Below are 22,339 nucleotides of genomic sequence, written 5' to 3'. Positions count from 1 at the left end.
GGTTTTCCCAGGGCTGAGCTCAGGCCAGGTCTCAAGGCCCTGCCCAGCCGTGGGCACACCCAGGGCCTGCCTGCATCCACGCGCAGTTCCTCCTGGGTGGGCACAGAGGGACGTCGCTGCCCCGGTCCCTAAGGACAGGCACCCCATGGGCTTGGGTTGCATGGTCGCTGGTTCAGGTTTGTGCCCCGCTGCCCAAGGCCGCTGCCCACCACCTCGAGGAGGAACAGAGCCTGCTTTGAGCTGGAAATTAGAGTCGTTTCCTGTTCCATGTTGTTAAGACGCTGCTTATAGGGCTGTAATCCCAATAAATCATACGCTTGCTGAGTGGGGCCGGGTTTTTTTTTTCCAGGCTGCAGGGACCTCTTAAAACCAAGGCCTTAAGAAGTTTATTCTCTTTCATTTTTTTTTTTAAGGGGGGTAAAATGGCTTTTGCAGGCCTGGTCCTGTCGGAGGGCCTTATGAGACCCTCGGCTTGATATACTCAGGTTCAGGTATATGATTAAAGAGACGTGAGGAGAAACTGGAGTTATGACCCATGGCTCTGGTCTCCCTGTTGCTGCTGAACTGGCTTCTGCGACCTTGGGTGAGGCACTTGGCCCCATGGGGTTTCCATTTCCTCCCCCATCAAATCAGAGGAGTGGGTCAGGCAGTGTCCTGGCTCTTCCCGTAGCAGCAGCGGCTACACCAGTACATCTCCTGGACGTCGCCCCGTGATGTGACACATGGACACATGCCACCCGCCGATGGCCCTTTAAGCGGTTTGGTTTGTCACCGCAGCAGCCCCACCCGAGGTGTTTGTGCTCGTGTGTGCGATGATTTTCAGGTTAGGCCGCCAGCAGCACTTGGGGCGGGCCGGAGGCGTGGGACCCTGGCGGTGATTCCGTGCCCACCCCCCACCCCCCCGTCACGTGTCGGTGAGTCCGTGTTCCTTGTCATCATTGCTCGCCCCGTGCGGGATCCTCCTCGCCGAGGCCGAGAGCCCGCGCTGCCAGAAGCAGCTTCCAGATCATACTCGACGTAGTGGTTGCATTTGTTTTGTCTGTTTTAGGAGCTGGGATGGAGTCGGTGATGGGCCGTTTGCTCTCAGGCTCTTGCAATCCTGACATGTTTGTACTTGGCGGGGGGCGGGGGGGGGGAAGGATATTGGCCCCACTTGTAGGTCTAGAGCTGAAGCATTTAATAGGACCAGATTCCTGTGGCCTATTTTGCTATTATTATGTTTTCTCTGTCAACAGATACTAACATAGTAATAATAGTTCACCTTTCTTGAGAACTTGCCCCGTGCCAAGTGCTGGGCTAAACCCCTCCCGTGCATACTTCCTGTGAAGTGGGCCTACTATTTATGCCCATTTCACTGATGGGTCCACTGAGGCTGAGGGTGTGCAGGCTCACGTTGGAATTCACCGGAAGTAACACTAGATCCCACCTCCGAAGGCTCCCTCCTGAGCCCACGCTCTCGGTCGCTGCAGGGCTGATACGGCCCTCGTCACGTGGGGCCTGTGAAATAGCAGCAGGCAAGGTTCTCACAATGGGAAATATCCAGAAGCCACCACTTAGCCCTCCTTTAAGAGAAAAAGAGGCCCAAAGAGTGCAGTAGCTGCCCCAGGTTACAGGGCCAGTGTACTTGCTTCCAGGACCCTGGGGCTCTCTCGCAGTGAGGATGCCACGGGGAAGGGATGGTAGGAGCCTCAGCTCGCTGGGCCGGGAAGGCGCGTGCAAGTACTACACTTATTCTAGAATTGGCCAAACGGTGAGCCGCCAGAGGCCGAATTCCAGCCCCACGTCCAGTGCCAGGACAGCCTTGTCTGAAGGCAGTGGTTCTCAAAGTGTGGTGGTCTTGGGACCCCTGGGCTCCTGGACACTTTTTAGGAGTCTGCAGGGGCACAATTATTTTTATGAGAATAAGGTGTTATATGCCTTTTCACTCTCCTCTTCTCACGTGTGGACATGTGGTGACAGCATCACCAGTGGCTGAGGGGGGACGCCACATTGTGTATCCACATGTTTTTACAGTTTTTTTTTTTAAGACGTCATTTATTTGAGAGCGAGAGGGAGAGAGAGAGAGAGAGAGAGAGAGAGAGCAGGTTCCCCATTCAGCGGGGAGCCTGACGCAGGGCTCAATCCCAGGCCCCCAGGATCATGGGCTGAGCTGAAGGCAGACGCTCAAGCAGCCAAGCCCCCCCCCCCCGGGCGTCGCTGACGTTTTCTGTGTTGGTGTCTGACACCGTAAGTTGTGGTACAATAACGCACTTAAACTAAAGCTCTTTGGAGACCCCAGTAATTTGTAAGAGTACAGAGGGGATCCTGAGACCAAAATCCTCCAGAACCGCTATTCAGAGGTACTGGACCCAGCACGGGGGACATTCGGCGGCAGAGGGGCCCAACAGAGGGGGTTCCTTCAGCCCTGTCCCCTCCCCCTGCCTCTGGCCAAGCTCAGCCAAGAGGGACACAGCCTTTCTCAGAAGAGAAACGGACAGAGCAGATGTCCAGTCATCCCCAGCCGCACTCCTCTGGAGCCCTCTCACCCCACGGTTAGGATGTGGCTGCAGCCAATACGGACGGGAGTTTTTGTAGGGATTTTCCAGAATGTTCAGGAATACAGACCAGCTTCTCAGCATGTCCAGTGGGTTAGATGAAATTACCAGAAAGGAAAACAGCCTGGAACCCACAGGCCAAGGAAGGATGTTACTGAGAAAGTCCATGAATTGCTTCTCATTTTATCTTCCTGTGGACCACAGTGGGGAGGGGAGGCCAGGGAAAAAGGCCTGAAGAGGCCAGGGTCGGGGCCGGCATGGCCTTGTTTATGGGGTAAGGACACCAGCCCCTACCCCAGAGGCAGAGGATTTCCATGTGGTGAGTATCCAGTCAGCGTGCACTTCAGGAAACAGAAACTGCTCTAGGTGTTTTAAGCAGGAAGGGATTTAACGCAGGGAGTTAGAAGCCTGTAGAATCATTGGAAGAGCTCAGGGAACAGGTTCAAGGCCAAGCCTCCGAGGACGGTAACAGACTCCTCCCACCAGGGGGCTGCATCTTAAGGACAAAACTCACTTTGCCTCCAGAAACCCAGCTGCAAAGAGTCTGGGAAGTGTAGTTTTCAACTTTTTATGTCTCCAACGAAGATGGGATGATGGAGGTGGAATGAGCCAAACCCCAGTAGCTGCCCACCAGGGTTATCAACACTGTTTTTTCATGTGCCGAGTTCTAAGAGGCCCAGAGCATAACGAATCATGACACCATCCGATTAGACCCGGTGATTCCCCAAGTTCCCTCTTGAATTTCCCCTAGTGCCTCTGGGAGATGCCGCTTAGAGCTTCAGCGTCCGTACTTGGCACCTGGTCTTGGCCATTGGCCACGACACGGAAGAGCGGCTGGCAGATCCACGAACTATCCTTTCATTTACACTTCAGTCCCAATGCTGGTGGTTGAGATAAAGCCTTCCTCCTGGATCAGAAGCACTGATATATATAGAAATACATGTCTGAGCTTGCCTTCTAACGTTCACTGTAAGAATTGGAAAATCCAAGGATATTTGGGGAGAATTCAAATGGGTGTTTATAATCAAGACAATTCTTGTAAACAGAGGAGTAGTCCACAAATGACTTGTCATTCCTCCCTACGTTCTACGGTCTACCCCGTACCCCCGGAGTCCTGGCTCTCCCACTCCAGCCAGTCAGCACCGTGCCCTTGAAAATTATATGCAATTCTTTTCTGGGCAGAAACAAGAGTTGGTCCAGAACAGGAAACTTAGATACATCACAATAAGTTCCTGACCTTCAGCCGTTCTTGTAGTCACTTGGCCAGTGTTTATCGAGGCCCTTCTTGTGTTCAAGCTGCGTGCTGGGCATTCCTGGAGGTTCACAGACATGAGCAAGCCATCGTTCTGGTTCCAAGGCACGATGCATCTAGTTGGGAAGATGAGACACATCCATGGGTGGAAGAGCAAATTCTAAGGGATCTTGGAGTGGGAAGAGGTTACTTTCTTTGGGGAGAGAGGATCTGAGAGGGCTTCTGGAAACAGAAGGTGTTAGAACTGAGCTTTGAAGGATAAACAGGATCTGGACAGACAGAGGTGGGAGCTCGTTCATTCTCTCGAGGACGTAGGATGGGCAGGTGGGCTTGAGAACCACGGGGGCCTGGCGGTCTGCTGAAGGCCCCGAGCCTGGACTGGGAAGGGGGTGGGGCGAGGTCCCGGCACTCCTGAGGGCCAAGACCAGCCAGGCTCCCCCGCCCATGACTCCTCCTCACCCACTGCGATTGGTACACCCGGACCCGTATCGGTTTTCTGAAACCACAGAGCCAGGACGTCAAAATAGCTTCCAAATGAACTCGCTTCACGATCACATCCGCTTATTTTGTTTAAAAATAAATGAAAGCATCCTTTGCCCTCGAGGAGAGAAGCTCTTAAAGTTTTGATGATTTCCTAAGTGTTTGGAAATCTGAGACAAGTGGTCGGAGGGTGTCTCGTTGATTCCGGCTGACTGACCTGGTGGCTGAGGAGAGAGAACGGAGGTGCTTTGCCTGGTCACGGTACCTCTGCGCGTCTAAGGGCGAGGTGGTGGCGACCGCAGAGGCCGGATGCTGAGGCTCTGGGAGCCCGGGGCGTCGGGGAGTGGGGTGAGGAGGGCGGGAGCACGTGCAGGAACGGGGGGGGGGGGGGGGGGGGGGGGGGGTGCCCGGGCTGCCTCATTCTTGTGACCAGGCAAGGAAAGTTCTGGGTCAAACCGGCCGGTTGCCCATTGAGTCATAGGGCCAGAGCCTCACCATCAGGGCCGTTGGCAGCCTGGAGACCCTTTGGACGGTGAAGTGACCTCCCGGGACGTGCCCACAGCGGAGACTTGGCAGCTCTGGTAGAGGACGGGAGGGAGGCCTCTCTGTCATGAGTGGACCCCGTGAGTGGACCCCCTTCCGCAGCTGGAACCCAGAGCGGCAGGCGGCGTGGGTGGGCCTGGGGCAGGGCGACGGCCCCTGACGGGCTGGGCTGCTGTGTCCCCCCCATGCCAGGCGGCACTGGGCCCGGGCCCTGCTAAGGGGCATGGCGCCCCCTGCTGACACGTGGGGTACCTTGGAGCGGTGCCCCCTGGAGTTGGCAACACCGAGGCCTTAGCGACGGGAGCCTCTCTGCGCATTGCATCGCGTGGCCCCGCGTTCTTTGTGTTGGGCCCCGAGACCATTCCCGCCGCCGTAGGACTTGGAGCGCTAAGCTGAGGTGACACGGGCCCGCCCCGGCCCAGGTGCAGGTTGAGGGACAGGTGACCTTCAGCCGTGCCTCCCAGGTGGGGTTCAGCCATCTCGGCTTCCCCACCGCCCATCCCTTGGATGCGGGGAGCAGGCTCGGGCATGTAGCGGTGATGGAGCACGGCTGCTGGTGGCAAAGCTGGGGTGGGAGCATGCCTCTGGGCGACCCTGTCCTGCACAGGCACCCCACTCTGCAGGAGGCAGTCTCCTGGAGAGGCAGACCTGGAGACCCCATCTGAATTCTTTGCAGGGACGGGAGTTGCCACTTTGACGCACTGGCAACGTCTTTCTTTCATTGGTCACCTAAGGCCCTCGGGGTGCACTCGTGGCCCTCGATGGCAGTTTCTCCCGCCCCGTGACAGCGTCTGTGGAATGGGACTCCCTGGGGCCTCTGTGAGGAGAAGGGGGGGCCCTCTCCACACTTCATTGCCTGGAGCTCTCGGGGTGCCCAGCCCACAGCCGCCCTCTGAGCACGCACCCCACCTGCCTGACCCTCTCTCTCTGCTGCCTCGCAGGCCCTTCATGCTGCTGCCACCGCTGATGGAGTGGATGCGCGTGGCCATCACGTATGCAGAGCACCGGCGCAGCCTCACCGTGGACAGCGGCGACATCCGGCAGGCCGCCCGGCTGCTGCTGCCCGGCCTGGACTGTGAGCCCCGGCAGCTCAAGTACGGCCCCGGCGGGGAGCGAGGCTGGGGGGCTGGGCCTGGTAGAGCTGACCGCTCCCGACCCCCGCCGGTTGCCGGTGTATCTCCTGTAGCCGCTGGTCAGGTGCACAGAGCGGACGCGCACTTGGATCGGGGCAGGAGAGCCCGCAGTCTGGCTCTGTGGGACATCTGGGGCGAGATCGGCAGAAGCAGGTCCTTCCTCCCTTCTGCTCCTCAGTGTAGCGCTGGGCCGAGCCCTTATCTTTCCCGTGTGTCATCTTGGTTCTCGTGACAACTTTAGAGAAGGAGGGGCTCTAAGGTCCAGATTCAAATGGAGAAACTGAGGATCAGGGAGGAATAATAATAATTTGCCCACAGATAATCAGCTAGCAAAGTGGCCAGGCCTGAATTTGACCCCAAGTGTATATGGCCCCAAGTCCGGGCTCTTAGTTTTCATCCCAGTGTGACCATCCTGTACACAGGATGGGCTGGTCTCCTAAAGTCATTCTGGAGAATGTTCTCTGTGGCCATCCTTGTCCTAATGAGAGTCTTGCCTTTTTTTTTTTTTTTTTTTTTTTGACCCTTTGCCCCAACCCCACTTACAACTTCCTCTGTTTCCATGGCAAATTCCCAACTGTCCTTCCGGGACATGTACTTTCCACACCTTGGCCCAACTAAGGCTCCAGCCTGAAGGCACCTATGGGAGGCCTGTGGTGTGATGTCTTGTAGACACAGTTTTTAATCTGTGATTCTCGTTGCTAAGATGGTTGATGGCAGTGGGACTCTGAGCCATTCCCCACCATCTGTCTGGTAATTCTGGGCCTCCTCGGGAGGCCTTGAGGAGAGGACGTGGAGCCAAGAACTGGAGCTTGGCCACAGCGGCCGTCCCGTGGGCCTAGCACAGGCTTCACCCCGCAGCAAGGACACGGGCAAGCCCCCTGCACACCCCCCCCCCCCCCCCCCGGCTGGAGCTGCCTCCTCCTTAGGCAGAGCCCCTGGTGGGTTATTTCCAATGGTTGTTTCCCGCCAGTGGGCAGCTCTGAAGAGCTCAGGGCTCTTCGACATGTTCATAGAAGAGCCGAAGCCTGTGCTCCTCGTCATGGCCTCCCATCCACGCGGGTGTCCTGCCCCGCTCAGCCTCCCCAGGAGGCCGCCTCCTCGCCCCAGGGGCTCACGCGCAGCCGTGCTCACACACCTCCGGGTCTCTTCCACGCAGACCCGAGTGCTGTTTCAGCTCCTTCCGGAGGCTGGACGCCCGCGCGGCCACCGAGAAATTCAACCAGGACCTGGGTTTCCGCATGCTCAACTGCGGCAGGACGGACCTGATCCACCAGGCGATCGACGCCCTGGGCCCTGACGGGGTGAACACCATGGACGACCAGGTGCGTGCGGAGCGCTCCGCTGGCCAGGTGCAAGGGACGGAGCGGGGACTCGCCACTGGGAGGGGTGGTGGCGCCCGTCCTTCTCGTCCAACCCTGAGAGCCGCTCAGCAATGTGCTCCTGAGAAGTGGGCAGCCTCCCGAATCGTGCCCTTGCCCGTCCCTGGTGGGGTCTGCTTGAGGACTTCCTAGCACCTCTGGGAAGACCTTCGCACGGCAGGTTCTGCTCCGCGGGCCGGAAGGCCAGAGGCCGGCTGGGCTGGTGCCGGGCTGGGAGAAAGGCCGGAGGGCTCAGCTGGACGGCCAGCGTGGGTAGTGCTCGCTGGGGCACGCCCTGGACCCCCCAGGCCTACTGTGTTCCAGGCCCACAGAACCTGTTGCCTTTGTGGACTTAACATTGTAGTTGGGGAAACTTGTGCTAAGAAATATAAAATGTCAAATACAGAGCACGTTGGTGAAAAGTGCTGGAGAATGAAATGAAGCTGGAAAAGGAAGAATCTCCTTCAGTGCTTTACAGTTTTACATAGAACTTGAGATTTTTTGTTTGCTTTTGTCTGTTGTCTTTGCTGTGAAGAGCTCACGTTTATAGAGCACTTCTGCGTTCCAGGCATTGTTCAAAGCACTTTGCCCAGGTGAACTCATCCCATCTTGACAGTGGCCCTGTGATGTCATACCATCATTATCCTCTCATTACAGATGAGAGAACTGGGGTACAGAGGAGTTGGTTTACCTGAGGTCACACAGCGGGGGGCAGGGGGGAAGTGCAGTGACAGCAACGGGCCTGGGAGGAGTGCTCTCCCCAAGTGCCAGGTCGGCCAGGGTGGCCCTGGACAGGTGACAGGGCCAGGAGGATGGCTGGGGCAGGGGTAGGAGCCCAGCCAGAGCTGAGGAGGGAGGAGAGTGGGGGGATGGAGCGGGCACTCGGGGACTCCGGGGAAAGAGCACAGAGTGGGACAGTTGGGCATGTGCTGGGACGGGGCCAGGCAGGACAGCGGGGGGCCACAGGCTGGGGGCCAGATCCCCCAGGGGTGCCCGTGTCAGTGCAGGTCCCCAGCCTCACTTTCACCCTGGGGCAGTGGTGAAGCCCAGGGCCACCGCCCGTCATGGAAGAGGTGCCCCACCTCCCTGGGGGTCACTTTCCTCGCCTGCATCACAGTCCCGGCCCTTCCTGGCCCTGTCGGCTTACAGACCCTTCCGCGTGGGGCACGTGATAAAGGCTCAGGGCGGGCTCCTTCTGGGTTTCGCTGTGCGTCCCATGACGGCGTCAATGACGCCTGAGCTCTGTTCCTCAGCCCTTTCTGCTCGTGGACCTGGAGGGGGGCTGGAGCGACACACAAGTAGCATGAGGCTACTTGTGCTAGTGTGACCGCGGGACCGTGTACAGAGGCGTGGGAAGGAAGTCAGGCAAGGGCCGAGGGGGCCGAGACCGAGCCAGAGCTTCCCTCCGTGGCGCTCGCTCTGCCCTCAAGGCCCCGTCCTGTTTGTCCCCTCGGCCTTGGTATTTATAGGATGATCTGTGGGTAAACAGCTCTCTCGCCCATGATTAACGTCAGGCCATTTCTTTATCTCTGGGCACTAGGCAAGGATTTATGAGGTAAGGAGATCTTGTCTACACACAAATAACCTAATAAATAACATCGCGGGGCTCCAGACAAACGCTCGCCAGGATCCAGCTGTGGGATAACACTTTGCACGGCTGCCTTTGCTATTACTGGCCACGGGGAAAGATTCCCAGCCAGGAGGCAGCCCGCTAGCCGCCGTCCACCTGAACTCGGGAAGGGCCCGGGCCTCCCCAGTTCCCCTGGAAGAACAGCTTTGGGAAAAGCTCTGACTTGCTCGGTAGCGCCAGGTACTCGAGTCAGGCCCTGTCCGCGCTCTGTGACGTGCCGGGGGGGTGGGGGTGGGGGGGAGCAGCTTCACGGCTCAGGTGGATGCGGCTTCCAGCGTGACTCCCTCCCCGTGTGACCTGGCCTTGGGTTGCCCTGCTCCCCATCTGTAAAATGGGCAAAATAGTAGATCCAGTGAGATGCACACAGGGCCCCAGGCGCCCAGGGCGGGTTAGGATGTGACCGCATGTCCAGGGGCAGCGACGGGCTCGCGGTGTTCTTGTGACCAGTCAGCTCCCGAGGTCGGCTTCCTCTCTATGGAGCACTTTGCACACAGGAGCTCATGCTCTTCGCAGCACCCCTGTGAGCTAGGTACTGTTGCTAGTCTCATTTTAAAGAAGAAACTGAGGCACAGCGAGACGGGTACCCTGGACAACGTTTACGGCGCCCTGCAGCAGAGGTGGCCCTTGCACCCGGGCCTGGCTTCGGGGCCTGTGCTCTGCCCCCCACCCACCCCACCGGGGCCCTGCTGTGCTTGTAGAACAGCCCCGACCCACCCCTCACGTGTGGCGTGTCCAGCGGGCCTGGGAGGGGCAGGAGGTCGAGCCATGACACGGGACGGCTCAGGGTGGGCAGCTGAGTCCAGGGGGAGACCTGGCTGTGGTGTGTGGGACCGCGCGGACCCTGGAGTATGCGTCATTGTGTCTGCTTGCAGATGGTTCAGCATCACCCTCTGATTCCCGCAGGGTCTGACGCCGCTGATGTACGCCTGCGCTGCCGGGGACGAAGCCATGGTCCAGATGCTGATTGACGCGGGAGCAAACTTGGACATCCAGGTGAGCAGGCCCTGGAGGGCCGCCACGGCCCGGCGCCCGGCCCAGCGGGGAGCAGCCCCCGGTCTCCAGCAGCCGCGTGAGGACAGCAGTTTGGAGGAACGGGACTAGAGATGCCCGGAGATCGCAGTTAGCCAAGGGCGCCTTTCCCCACGTTGGGCTTTCCATCTGAGGCCGGGGAGCCGAGTGGAGAGAACAGGCACGGTTCTGTTACTGGCACAGCCTGGTCCCCTGCTGTCCCCAGAGCTGCCAGCAGCAGGTACTCAGGGCTCTGCGTTCCCCCGAGGCCTGGGGCACCCTTCCTGCCGTGTCTCTACCCGGGAAAGGAGCGCTAACTGACCGCCCCTCTGACGTGTCTGCAGGTGCCCCCCACAACGTTACCAGTTGCACCCAGGGCACTTGAACAGGCTCCTGTCACCATCCCCGCAGGATGCCCCCCAGCCACAGGTGCCTGAGTAACCTACCCCCGAGGTCACCCACAAAACTGATCATTTGTGGCACTTTCCAGGTTCCAAGCAACTCTCCCAGGCACCCCTCCATCCACCCTGACAGCAGGCACTGGACGTCGCTGACGTTTGCTGTGCTGCATGGACACATCTCCGTGGTGCAGGTGAGTTTCCACCAGGTGTGCAGGGAGCCCTCGGCTCACCAGGTGGGCTGCGCCCCACACGTAGCCCCTGCCTGGCCGCGGGAGCAGCCGCCTGGAATCCGAGCGAGCGGAGGGCCTGCCTCAGGCCGCCTCACTTGGTCAGCAGAACGACCCCCCCCCCCCCCCCGTTTCCCTCGGGGAGAGTGCATTAGCGTAAGGATACAATGTGAGACGTCTTGGGGACGGTATGCGGGCATCTCTGTCCCTGTCGGGGAGTCTCACCGGATGCTGCAGGTGTGCTCCGTCTTCTCCCTGCAAACGTCTCTCCCACCCAGAGCTCTCTGCTTCCCCGTGAATGGTCCCGCGGAGCTGGTCCTGTGTCACAGCATCCTGGTCCTGGCCGTCCCCGGTAACAGGCTTAGACTTTCAATTTCCCAGTTCCCGAGAGAGGTCCTGGAGTGGCACAGCTCACCTGTCTGCCAGGCCGGGCGGTGTTGTGCCCGCATTGGCCCAGGTAGCTGTGGCTGGTGTGAGGCTGGGGTTCAGGCCTCGAAGTGGGGCACGGCAGCGTCCCTCCCCACCCTGCCACCGACTCCCAGACTCCTTTGCTCCTCGGCCACTGGGGTCAGCAGGGGGCTGCACGCGGCTTCCCGGGAGCCCATGTGTCCCCCTTGCTGGCAGCTAGACGGCAGGTCCTCTGGGGTGGGGGTCGGTCCAGGCTGCCCGTGGCCGTCAGCACAGCCCTGGCCCGGGTGGTGACTCAGTAGATGGTCTGTGGCCGGCGGGCTGCCCCGCCTGCTCTCTGGGTAGTGCTGTTCCAGCCTCGCCCGGACTGGCCTGCAGAGCCGTGCCCTGGACCTGCCTGGACTGGTGCCCAGTTTCGCCCCACCGGGTGAGCCTCTGCCTGCCTCCCCACCTTGGCACACCGGCTCAGGCAGTGCCACAACTGGTTCTGGCTGCCGAGAGCCTACAGCCTGCAGCCGTTCCCCACTTCCCACACAGCGGGGCGCAGGCTCCGAGGGCAGCCCGGCCCCCTCAGCCCCAGTCTGCAGGTGCGGGGCCCACGGGGCCTCCCCTGGCCCGCCCAAGTGCGGGCTCTGGGATTGGTGTCCGGAAAGCCGGGAAGGATCCGTGCTCCCCTCCAGAGCAGCGGTCAGGGAAGGTGAGGCCCCACCCAGTCACCTGTTGGGGCAGTGCAGACGCCACCCCGCCCAGGGCAGAGCCAGCCCGGCTCCGCGGGAACTGCGTGGTGGCCGCTAGCCGCACGCCAGCGTGGAGAGAGGCGTCCTGGATGGCGACGGCTGGCCCCGGCCCTCAGCCTCCCAGCCTCGAGTAGCTTGCCGGACGCCTCCGGTGACACCCCTCGATGCCACCGGTCACTGAATCCCTGTGGTGGGTCGAGCGCCATTTCGTTTCATCCCCGGCAAGGCAGGCCTCCGGCCGTTTGTCAAATGGGGAAGGCTGAGGCCTGAGCTGAGGCTCACGCCCCGCCCCGGGTCCCTCACTGCTCGGTGGCCTCGCTGGCACTCCGCGCTCTCCGAGTCTGATGCCTGGGCCCTTCCCACTACCTCTGCTGCCTCCCGGAGCCCCGTTTCCCCTGGTAGATTGGGGGCAACGCTTTCTTGTCTTGTTTGCGTAACTCAAGTCACTGCAGTCAATTCATAGGAAAGTGTTTGAAAGAGAAAAACAGCTCAGAAGTCCAGAGCAGAGGGGCTTGGTTCAGAGCCCCAAGAGTAGAGGCGAGGATCCTAGAAACTTGAAGCCCTGAGGGAACTTCAAGCTCCAGAGTTCTAGCTCCTCAGCTGCGCAGGGAGCTGGGTCTCCGTCACAGGCCAGGAGGGAACTAGGGGCCCCCTCCCAGAGCCCCCCCCCGCACGCATCCCAGGCGCTCCCGCCACGCTGACGTGTCCTGCTCTGCGCCCTGCAGCTGCTGCTGGACGCCGGGGCCCACGTGGAGGGCTCAGCAGTGAGTGGCGGTGAGGACAGCTACACGGAGACCCCCCTGCAGCTGGCCTCTGCGGCTGGTAGGTGTACAGACAGCTGCCCTGCCCTGTCCAGTAGAGGCCCCCGCTGCCCCCCCCCCCCCCCCCCCCCCCGCAGCCAGGCCGGACCCGCAGCTGGACTTGGGGCCATGTGCTCAGGTCCCCGAGGCGAGCCCAGAAACCCCTCTCTCCGAGCCCCTGGGGGCTCCCCTCGCCCCCTCATCAGTGTGCCTGTCGGGCTCGGCACCCCGGTAGCGGCCAGTAGAGGCGTGCGGTGATGTGGGCGGCAGTAGCATCCTCCGTCGGCCTTGTCTTCTAGGGAACTACGAGCTGGTCAGCTTGTTACTGAGCCGCGGCGCTGACCCCCTACTCAGCATGCTCGAGGCCAATGGCATGGCCTCCTCCCTCCATGAGGACATGAACTGCTTCAGCCACTCGGCCGCCCACGGCCACAGGTACGATGCACCTGGGGTTCCTGCCCGTGTGAGGCGGGAGCATGAAACAGGCTTTCAGGAGTCTGACTCCCCTGTGGGGAGCAGAGGAGCTGGAGAGCTCTTTCCAGATGGGGGTTCTGCGTGGAGGCCACCCAGAAGGATGCGGGTCCTCAACCAGCAGAGGGGCCTCCGATGTTGGAGGCCCAGAGACACTGGGTGGCGAGGAGGCCTCCTGGCCGTTCCCAGCACACCTGGGACTGCAGCCCGGGCCCCCGATGCCCAGGGCAGGCCCCCCCACTCCCTGTAGACTCTACCCTGTGAGCGCAGGCCCCCCTGGGGCCACATGCCTTCCCTTGCCTGTGCTGGGTGGTCCTCCAGGGGCCCCGCAGGTGACGGCTCACCCAGGGGAGCCTCCTGGTGGCTGCGCGGGGAATCCCATCCGCCCAGGAGCAGATGGTGGGCCTCGCTTTGTGGGGCCCAGGCCTGCCCAGGGCTGTGATGGGGGGCGGGCAGCGGGCTGTGAGCAGAGCCCTCGGGGGGAGGGGGGCAGAATGAGACAGAGGAGGTTATTGGGCAGCCAGAAAAGGGGCCAGGGGGCAGGGCGGGCGGGACAACTGTTCCCTATTGTCCAGCACTGTTCTCAGACCCAGCACGTGCCCGGCCGTGAGGCCCTCCCTCGGTGGCTCTGCTCCCCACCTCCTGCCCACGCTGACCCTGCTTGGCCACCTGTCCCCCCGCCCCCAGTACCGTACTGCGCGGCCTTGCCGCTGGGCCCCCTCCCCCACGCAGCCAGCACCCCGTCCTGCCCCCACCGCAGCCTCTTCACCTATGCAGCGACGCTCTGTCCACGCACGTGCTCCCCATTCTGTCTCTGGACCACGGGACCTGGGGACCAGGAGTGGGGCGGCTCACCTCACATCCCAGCGCCCGGCAGAGCAGGTGCTCTGGGGAGCTCATGGGGAGCAGGGCGATGGCGGGCTGCCCCTGGGGGTCTCGAGGAGTCTCTGCAGGCGCAACTTTACCTCCACCACAGACTGGGGAGCAGGCTGGGTGGGGCTGGGGGGGGAGGCTCAGCCCCGGGTGACCTGTGGACCTGCCCACGCACAGCCACCTCAGGCCCCAGGTGTGACGGAATGAGCTGGGGTTTGCCCGGCACCACCTGGAGCAGGATGCATTCGCCTGCCATGAATGGCGGTGTCCGCGGCCTGTCACAGGGTCAAAATGAACCTGGACTTCAGTTTGTTCTTGGTCAGGCCAAGAACAGGAGTATGAGCGCGTCCCGGGTTTCAGACCCTTCCCGCAGTACAGCTGGCTGCCACCTCGGGGACTGCCGTGTGTCAGGCTCTGCACCTGATGTGTCACATTGGCCTCACGTTAATGCTGGGAGACAGTGATGCGGACACCCTGCTTGCGGATGACAGGGCAGTCCAGGCACAGAGAGGCAGAGCAACCCGTCTGAGGCCACACAGCCAGGATGGCAGGGCCTGCTTGGCCCCAGAGCCCATGACTTAGTCGTACTGGGATGGTGGCAGGGGGTGGGGTGACCCTTGGTGCCTTGTACCCTCCCCTGCCTCACTAAGGTGGCTGCAGATGGAGGCTGCTGAGAGCGCCGGCCCTGCCTGCCTGGGAGGGGAAGCCTGCGTCCCTTGTGTCCACGGGTGCCACGCAGCAGCCCATCTAGGCCATGGGGTTCTGGAGGGCTCCTCAGACGGGCAGCGTCATGGTGAGGACCTCTGCCCCACCCTCCATCGTGCCTTGGCCTGCAGGAATGTCCTGAGGAAGCTCCTGACACAACCCCAGCAGGCCAAGGCAGACGTGCTGTCCCTGGAAGAGATCCTGGCCGAGGGCGTAGAGGAGAGTGACACGTCCAGCCAGGGCAGCGGCAGCGACGGGCCTGTGCGTCTGAGCCGGACCCGCACGAAGGCCCTGCAGGAGGCCATGTACTACAGCGCCGAGCACGGCTACGTGGACATCACCATGGAGCTGAGGGCGCTGGGTGAGGCCCCGCAGGCGTGCGCACATGCACATGCACACACGCACTCTGCTGCTCTTTAGCAGACTGGAGGGGGCGGGGCCTACACCGCCGGGGCGGACAGGCTGGGGCAGCTGGGCACGGGGCAGGCCATGCCCCGAGCCTTGGACAGTCCCTGACGGGGCTGCGTCTGCAGGACATCGCTCTGGCCCTTCATCCTCCGCGGTCGGCACGCCACGGCCCCTCACAGCTGGGCTGTGCGGCCCCTGGCGCATGTGCGGCACCGAGCCAACATTGCTGGCCAACTAGCCGTTCTGTCCCTTGGCCAAAGTCTTCTGCCCCTCGTGCCTACAAGTCTGCGGGGCTCCTTCCTCGCGGGAGGCCACTCACGGAGGCCTGGGTGGGGTCCCGGCCGCTCCACGTTCACTGGTGCTGATGATCCTCTAGGAACGTGAGGTCCCACAAGGCCCGTGGGCGCTCCATGAACACGCGTGCGCAGCGGCGGCGGGGCTACTGCCACAGGGGCCAGGGGAGGCCACGCCGCCCACCAGGCTCAGGGCTCCTCACTGCCCAACGGGCAGCTCGCTCCCATCCAGTCAGTAAACCGAGGATGCTAATGGCACCCATGTCATTGTGTCCCTGGGGAACGCCACAGTGAGGCTGGGGGGTAAGAAGCTTCTCTCTAATTACCAGGAAAATTACTAGTTTTTGCCATGACCTCCACAAAGTAGTTTTAAGTTATTTTATGGCCTCGCTGACACACTCCAGGGAGCTGGCACACAGTAATGATACGCCACTGGGTGCCCATGACCTGTGTGCTGGCGAAGCGCTTGGAGGGAGGTCGGGCGGCCTCTAGACGGGCGTGGGCCTGGCTGTCCTGCGTGTTTTCTAGGCGTCTGAGCGCAGCTGCCAGCCCTCATAATCAGCAGGTCTTCCCACGAGGGAGTTCCAGGGCCCCACAAACAGTGGGGCTGGGGTGGCCCCGGGCCACAGCCAGAACTCGGCCTTACCTGATGGGCCCCTGAAGTCCCTCTGACCTCCCGGTAGAGCCTGCCAGGTCATGGGGGGGGGACGGCGGGGGGACACCCCCGCCCTGCAGATACCGGGGGCCCGCCGACTCGCGGTCTCGGTGGTGTGGACCAGGGGTCTGCACGGGGCCGGTGGAGCTGAGGTGCCCCCCACCCCCCCCGGCCCCAGGCGTCCCCTGGAAGCTGCACGTGTGGATCGAGTCTCTGAGGACCTCCTTCTCCCAGTCGCGGTACTCGGTGGTGCAGAGCCTCCTGCGGGACTTCGGCTCCATCAAGGAGGAGGAATACAATGAGGAGCTGGTGACCGAGGGCCTGCAGCTCATGTTCGACATCCTCAAGAGCAGCAAAGTGAGTGACGCCAGGCCTCCTGCCGCAAGCGCCGAGCCCCAGGGCGCGTGCAGACCCTCCCGCCCCGCACAGGGCCCGGGATTTGCGGGGCAGGAGGCGGTGATGGGGCCAGGCCGGCTCACGGCCGTGTCTGCCCCCTGCAGAACGACGCCGTCACCCAGCAGCTGGCCGCCATCTTCACGCACTGCTACGGCAGCAGCCCGGTCCCCAGCATCCCGGAGATCCGGAAGACGCTGCCCGCCAGGCTCGGTGAGGCCTGCCCGCCCCCGCCCTCTCCGCTCTGCTCCCAGCCCGCCGAGGCCCCTGCCTGTCTCCGTTCTAACCCCGTCATGCCCCCTGACCTCTCGGGATGCTTACGCAGCCCCCAGGGGGCCCTCGGTCATGTCCCGCCTCTCCCTTTGGGCACAGATCCTCACTTTCTGAACAACAAGGAGATGTCCGATGTGACCTTCCTGGTGGAAGGAAAGCTGTTTTATGCACACAAAGTCCTACTGGTGACGGCTTCCAACAGGTAGGCCGCCCCCAGGAACGAGCCCCGGCCCGGATGGTGGGGCGGCTTCATCTCGACGCCGGGCGATGGTGTTCGGGAGAGGAGCCTCTGCGCCACGGGCCCGGCTCATGTGTCCCCCCACGGGCGGAGGGCAGGTGCACAGAGGGACAGTAGGAGGGCGACCCAGAGGAGCTCGGAGGCCGTGTTCTTCCCGGCCGAGCTACTGGTTCCAGTTATTAGAAACCATTCTGGAATGAAGAGTCACTTTTCTGGCCAACGGTGTCACAGTCACTCGCAGGGGGCCGTGGGGACAGATCAGGGCCCGGCCCAGCTGTCAGCCCCGGATGATGTAAGCTGCCATTTGCTGAGAATTATTTTGGGAGCACTGCAGTAATTTTAAAAATGCGCCGTCTCCCGGTGACCGGTCAGGTGATGGATGGCGCCATTGCTGCCCGGTGATGAAGGGAAAGTCGTGCTCAAGACCCGCCTTGTTTCACCCCCTTTGCTCTAGGTTCAAGACGCTGATGACCAATAAATCAGAGCAAGACGGCAATGGCAGCAAAACCATTGAGATCAGCGACATGAAGTACCACATTTTTCAGGTGTGTGGGCCTCCGGGGAGTGGGGGGCTCCCCCAGGGCCCCCGGCTTTGTGCACCTGGGCTGCGAGGCAGCTGGGAGTTGGCCGTGATCTTGCATTCCGTCCCCTCTGCCTCCTGCATTTGCCGAATCAGTGATCAGGTTGGAGCATCCAGGTCTTTCTCAGGCCAAGGTGGTGTTTCTGGGACGGGCTTGTAGTTCAGAGCCTCTCGTGAGTCCTGAGCTCTGACTAGACAAGGGGCCTAGGCAGATGGACGGACAGACATGTAAAGCCCGGCTCACGCCACCCGCGCGTGTATGCACCCTCGTTCCTCGGGGTGGGCTCCCCGCAGCGCAGACCAGACCCCTAGCCTCCCGCAGCGAGCCCCCAGGTGGGTGGCGTGCTCGCACTCAGGAGCATGGTGTGGGCCGCACCACTCCTCCAAAGCAGGGACCCCAGCCAGGCAGGCCAGTCGAGCCTGGTCGGCTTGTGGAAGACCAAGGTCAAGTCTTCCGGAGATCAGCGGCTGCGTGACGGGAAGCGCATACGCTGGCCACCAGCCATGCCAGAGCATCTGCAGGGAGGGGACTGGCTGGGAGCTCCTTCCTGGGAAGCGGCGACTAGGAGTCGCCAGCCTGTGCGTTGGGCCCAGGTCTGCAGGGAGGACCCCCAGGGGCTGGGACTGAGGCCGGGGGCAGCTGGGACGTGGGTCCATGGCCTGGCCCTGCACAGGACAGCTTTGTGGCCTGGCGGGACAGACCCGCCTCACAGAAACACAGGAGCCCCCGTCTAAAATGGCCTAGTTCCCCACCCAAGCTGTCTTCACCCACTGATTTGTCATTTTGTCATCTCTGGACACTGGGGACATCAGTAAAGGGGCCCCGCAGGAAATTGGATCTAACCCAAAGCCATGGTGTCTGTCGGCCTGGGGCAGCCAGCGGGAGCTCCGGGCAGGGCACGCTGCGCCCAAAACCCCAGCAGCAGGGACCACGGCATGTTTAAGAAATGCCTTCTGGTCTAGTCGGGTCACTGCTTCAGGAGAAGCCTTCGGACGAAGGGTTTGACCTTTAACTTACAGCAGCAGCTCGCAGAAAGGTCATCACCACTCACCCTTAGGCGCTTCATCCGTGTTCGTCACACAGCACAGTCCTGGGAGGGGCAGGGGTCGCCGTCCCTCGTGGGGGATGAGGAATCCGGGGCACAGAGAAGTTGAGTAACTTGCTGAAGGTCACACAGCTGGGAAGTGATGGAGCCAGGACTTAAAGCTAGGCTGTGTAGAATGGTCAAGTTCGCACTGACAAAAGCTCATGGGGAGGGTGAGGAAGGGCCCACAGGGGCCATAGCTGCAGCCGGGAGCCAGGCAGGAGGTTGAGAAATCCTGCTGTGGGGACGGTGAGCAGGCGGGATGGAGGGATGTGTGAGGGGAGAGTGGACAGCACCCAGGGACTGACGCGGCGGGGGGGGGGGGGGGGCGGCCCAGGGCCTGGCACGGGCAGCGGAGTCGAGGTATCTCTGTTTCCCTCTTTTCTATCCCTTGATCCGAACCCACTGGGAAGGGGGCAGCTCTAGAAACTTGTTTGGCTTAGGGGCCCAACGTCCAGTGAGTTGGCACAGGAGGTGGGGTCACGATCAGGCCCAGGAGGGCAGTGCAGGAGCGGCAGTGCGAGGGCCCGCGTGGGAACCTGGGTGGCCACCACCACAGAGCCGCCCAGCAGCTGCACCTGCTCACGGGGTGGGGGTGGGGGTGGGGGTACCTGCACCTGAGCGCCTCTCAGCGCCATTGGGAGGGTCAGCAGGGACTTCAGGTCTGACATCCACGGCACCCATGGGCCATCATGGGAGAGCGCCATTTCCGGGGGGGACCTCGACGTTGACTCTGCTCCCCGGGCTCCTCGGAGGGGTCGGCCTGAAGCCGTCGATCCCAGGCCAGAGCTTCCTCACAAAGACTGAAGGTTTCAGAGCAGCCCCTGAGTATCTCCCTGGGTTCACAGCACCGGGTGGGAGACAGACAAACAGACAGACGCGGAGGGAGGGCAGGCAGCAGGTCATTGTATTTGTTTTCTAGAGGAGGAAACAGGCCCAAGGAGATCGGAGCTGTGCCATCCAAGAGAACGCAAGCCACATACGGAATTTAACATTTCATAGCGGCCACGTAAAAAAAAAAGAGATGGCTGAAGTTAATTCTAATGATACGTTACTTAGTTCTTTTTAGTCCAAATATTCCATGTAGTCAATATAAAAATTAATGAGCTAGTTTACTTTCTACTTTCATGCTAAGCTTTTGAAACCCGGTGCTCATCGTCACGGCACATCTCCATTCCGATCAGTCCTTATTTCAAATGTTTAAGAGCTACGTGTGGCCGGTGGTCGTCGCATTAGCCAGGTCTAGACGCTGCCAGGGTCACTGCCAACAGAACCCCGGCCTTTGGGGACCAGCCTGCCGGTCTCAGCGGCCTCTGACCCCAGGCCTGTCTGTGCGGTGTCCGTGGCCTTCCTGCGTTCGGGTTCCAGGCCGTAGTCCATGCAGGAGCGAGCCGCGCTGCCCCTCCGCAGCCCTTCCTCCCCGGGCCTCTCCCCGAGCCGCCTTCCAGAGCTGCGGGCGGCCTGCCAGGGGGGCACTGAGCTCCCCTGCCTGCCGGCCGCCCAGCTCCCTCAGGAACATTCCCAGGGAGCCCTTCTGGTCTGATCTCCATGGCCTGATATGCATTCAGGTGATCTCGGGGGGACCCACAGGCCACAGCCGGCTGCACTGTGTCAAACCCACCCCCACCCCGGGTCCCCTGTTGCTGAGGGGCTGCCCCGAGGCCATCCTGTAGCAGCCGCCCCGACCCGCTCAGCTCCCAGCCCCGGGCTGGCCTGTGGGGCTGTCCTGAACGGCCATCCCGTGCCCAGCGAAGGGACAGTAGAACCCAGGCCTGGGGCTGCAGAGGGCCAGCGGGAGCCCCACCTCTCGGGGGAGGGACAGATGTCTCAGACACTGACCATGAACCCGGACAGACTGGCCAGGCCGGCTCCCCACGCCCGTCTCTGGAGGGGGGGCTCCTTTCCCTAGACCCCGTGGTGCCGCCTCCAGCCTGGGGGGCCCGCTCCTAACAGAGCCCCACTGTGCCGGCTGGACCGTGTTTACTTACACACTTGCCAGCTCCTCGCTGGGGCTCTTTCCTGAGCCAACCAGCGCCAGGCATTTTTCTTTTTCCAGCGGGGAACCTCCCGGACTCCAGCGTGACGGCAGAGCTTGTGACTTAGACCTCAGCACGGCTCCTCACTTGCCCTCCTGGGCCGCCTCATGTGCTGTCCCGGGCCTCTGCTCCCAGAAGCCCCAGGCGGGTCTGGCCAGGCGGCGGGGTGGCCTCTGGAGCGCCTGTCATCCCCGGGAACGAGTCCAGGGGGAGACGGGGTCTGGCTCTCGCCTCACACTGGAGGCTCAGCACAGACGGGAGGGGTGGAAGCAGCTTCTGGGGGGCAGCCCCCCTCCCCAGGCCCTTAACTAGATTAGGTAAGAGACACACGCAGTGTGCTGCCTGGGGGGGTCTGGTGTGGGAACCAGGGGACCCGAGTGACCTGCCCCCAGGCCTCAGTTTCCCTCAGTGCCTTCCCTTCTGGCCGCACGGGGCTATCCTGAGGATCCAAGCGAAGCCGCCCTGGGGAAGGAAGCTTGTCCTACGGGCTGGGATCCGGAGGGAGACTCTCCGGGGGCTGACTGCTAGAGGTGCTGCACAGTCGCCTCCGGAGCGCCCACACACGGGCGGAGAGCGTGGCTGTCTGCTGGAGCCCCGTGAGGATGCGGGCGCGGGGGTCCGCTCGTTCACACGGGCCTCCTCCTGCCGCAGATGATGATGCAGTACCTGTACTATGGAGGGACGGAAGCCATGGACATCCCAGCCGCCGACGTCCTGGAGGTGAGGGCCGGAGCCCGTGCGCCCCGTCCCCAGCTGCTGGCTCTCAGCGCCATGCTCCGGGACGTGGCATTTGGAGAGCCAAGGAGGGGGGCGGCCTCTTCCGGGACCTCCTGGGTCCCTGCTGGCCCTTCCTCTTCTGTGATAGGAAGGGCCTCTCAGGCCAGGCCGGGGACCTGTGTGCCCACCTGCGTCCTGGGCGGGGGCGGGGGCGGGGGTGGGGTGAGGAGGAAGGGCTCTCCAGTGGGGTCACAGGCCCCGGAGGCTCAAAGGCCGCCCAGCCCCTCACGCACCTCCTCACCACGTAGAGAACGGGCCCCCTGCCGGTCAGTTGCCCGTTGAAGGTCCAGGAGACCACAGCCCGCAGTTGAAGGCCCTCTGAGGTCAGGAGTCCCATCCAGTGTCGCCACCGTCCCCTGCCTTCCAAGGCGTCCCGGGAAGTACCTAGGTGGCCCAGAACAGAAGGCAGTCGTCACACTTGACCTGCTGAGGTGGGCAGGGCCCGCTGCACCGGGCAGCTTCGTTCCCCGAGGCCTGGCTGCCCCCACCACGGCCATGTTTGCCCCACCAGCTGCTGTCGGCTGCCAGCCTGTTCCAGCTGGACGCCCTGCAGAGGCACTGCGAGATCCTGTGCTCCCAGACCCTCAGCGTGGAGAGCGCCGTGAGCACGTACAAGTATGCCAAGGTGAGCCCACGCTGGTGGGCCGCAGCAGATCGGATCCGGCCACACTCAGGCGGGGGGCCTGGGCCGAAGGGCGGAGCTGCTCCAGGGGGATGGTCCCCCGGATGGTCCCCCACCCCAGCCTGCCCTCCCCGGGCTTCCCCCTCGGCAAACAGCGCGGCCCTCGGCTCAGGTGCTCACTCAGAACTTAGGAACCGTGTTCCCACCTGCCCCAGCGGCAGTTGGCTCTGCCCACGTCCCCCGTGCCCACCCTGCCGCCACCCCTCACCTCGCTGACCGAGGCGCCGGCCTCCCCTCCTTGGCTCCCGCCCTGGGTGGGCTCCAGGCTCTTTGAAGAGTATCAAGGCCACGGCCTCCTGCACCTGCAGCCTCCCTCCCAGAGGCTTCCTCTGCTCCGGGCTGACCATCCCCCCACCCCC

General features: G+C 62.3%; 1 protein-coding gene and 1 long non-coding RNA gene across 5 annotated transcripts in view; one reads left to right on the top strand and one right to left on the bottom strand.

The window, feature by feature from the left end:
* The window catches only part of ABTB2 (ankyrin repeat and BTB domain containing 2), a 166,964-nt gene that overhangs the window by 142,553 nt on the left and 2,072 nt on the right, over positions 1-22,339 (top strand). For both annotated transcript variants that reach the window (XM_072759099.1, XM_072759100.1), the window contains exons 4-16: positions 5,751-5,903; positions 7,099-7,264; positions 9,834-9,923; positions 10,429-10,530; positions 12,437-12,533; positions 12,811-12,946; positions 14,692-14,921; positions 16,095-16,273; positions 16,417-16,522; positions 16,682-16,784; positions 17,275-17,365; positions 21,173-21,241; positions 21,810-21,923. In XM_072759099.1, coding sequence (XP_072615200.1) covers positions 5,751-5,903; positions 7,099-7,264; positions 9,834-9,923; positions 10,429-10,530; positions 12,437-12,533; positions 12,811-12,946; positions 14,692-14,921; positions 16,095-16,273; positions 16,417-16,522; positions 16,682-16,784; positions 17,275-17,365; positions 21,173-21,241; positions 21,810-21,923 — 1,636 coding nt within the window. The remainder of the gene's footprint in view (positions 1-5,750; positions 5,904-7,098; positions 7,265-9,833; positions 9,924-10,428; positions 10,531-12,436; positions 12,534-12,810; positions 12,947-14,691; positions 14,922-16,094; positions 16,274-16,416; positions 16,523-16,681; positions 16,785-17,274; positions 17,366-21,172; positions 21,242-21,809; positions 21,924-22,339) is intronic.
* Positions 17,364-22,331, bottom strand: LOC140599060 (uncharacterized). Of its 3 annotated transcripts, none has more exons than XR_012001738.1 (5): positions 22,189-22,331; positions 21,532-21,682; positions 19,097-21,433; positions 18,453-18,723; positions 17,364-17,604 (listed from the first exon to the last, which is right to left on the bottom strand). It is a non-coding gene; the product is annotated as an uncharacterized lncRNA (long non-coding RNA). The 3 variants fall into 3 exon arrangements; XR_012001740.1 differs by having other exon boundaries at positions 18,453-18,578; XR_012001739.1 differs by having other exon boundaries at positions 19,097-21,377.

Source organism: Vulpes vulpes, chromosome 5 (assembly GCF_048418805.1).
Source record: "Vulpes vulpes isolate BD-2025 chromosome 5, VulVul3, whole genome shotgun sequence".
Classification (NCBI taxonomy): domain Eukaryota; kingdom Metazoa; phylum Chordata; class Mammalia; order Carnivora; family Canidae; genus Vulpes; species Vulpes vulpes.
This window is presented reverse-complemented; position numbering and strand designations above follow the sequence as displayed.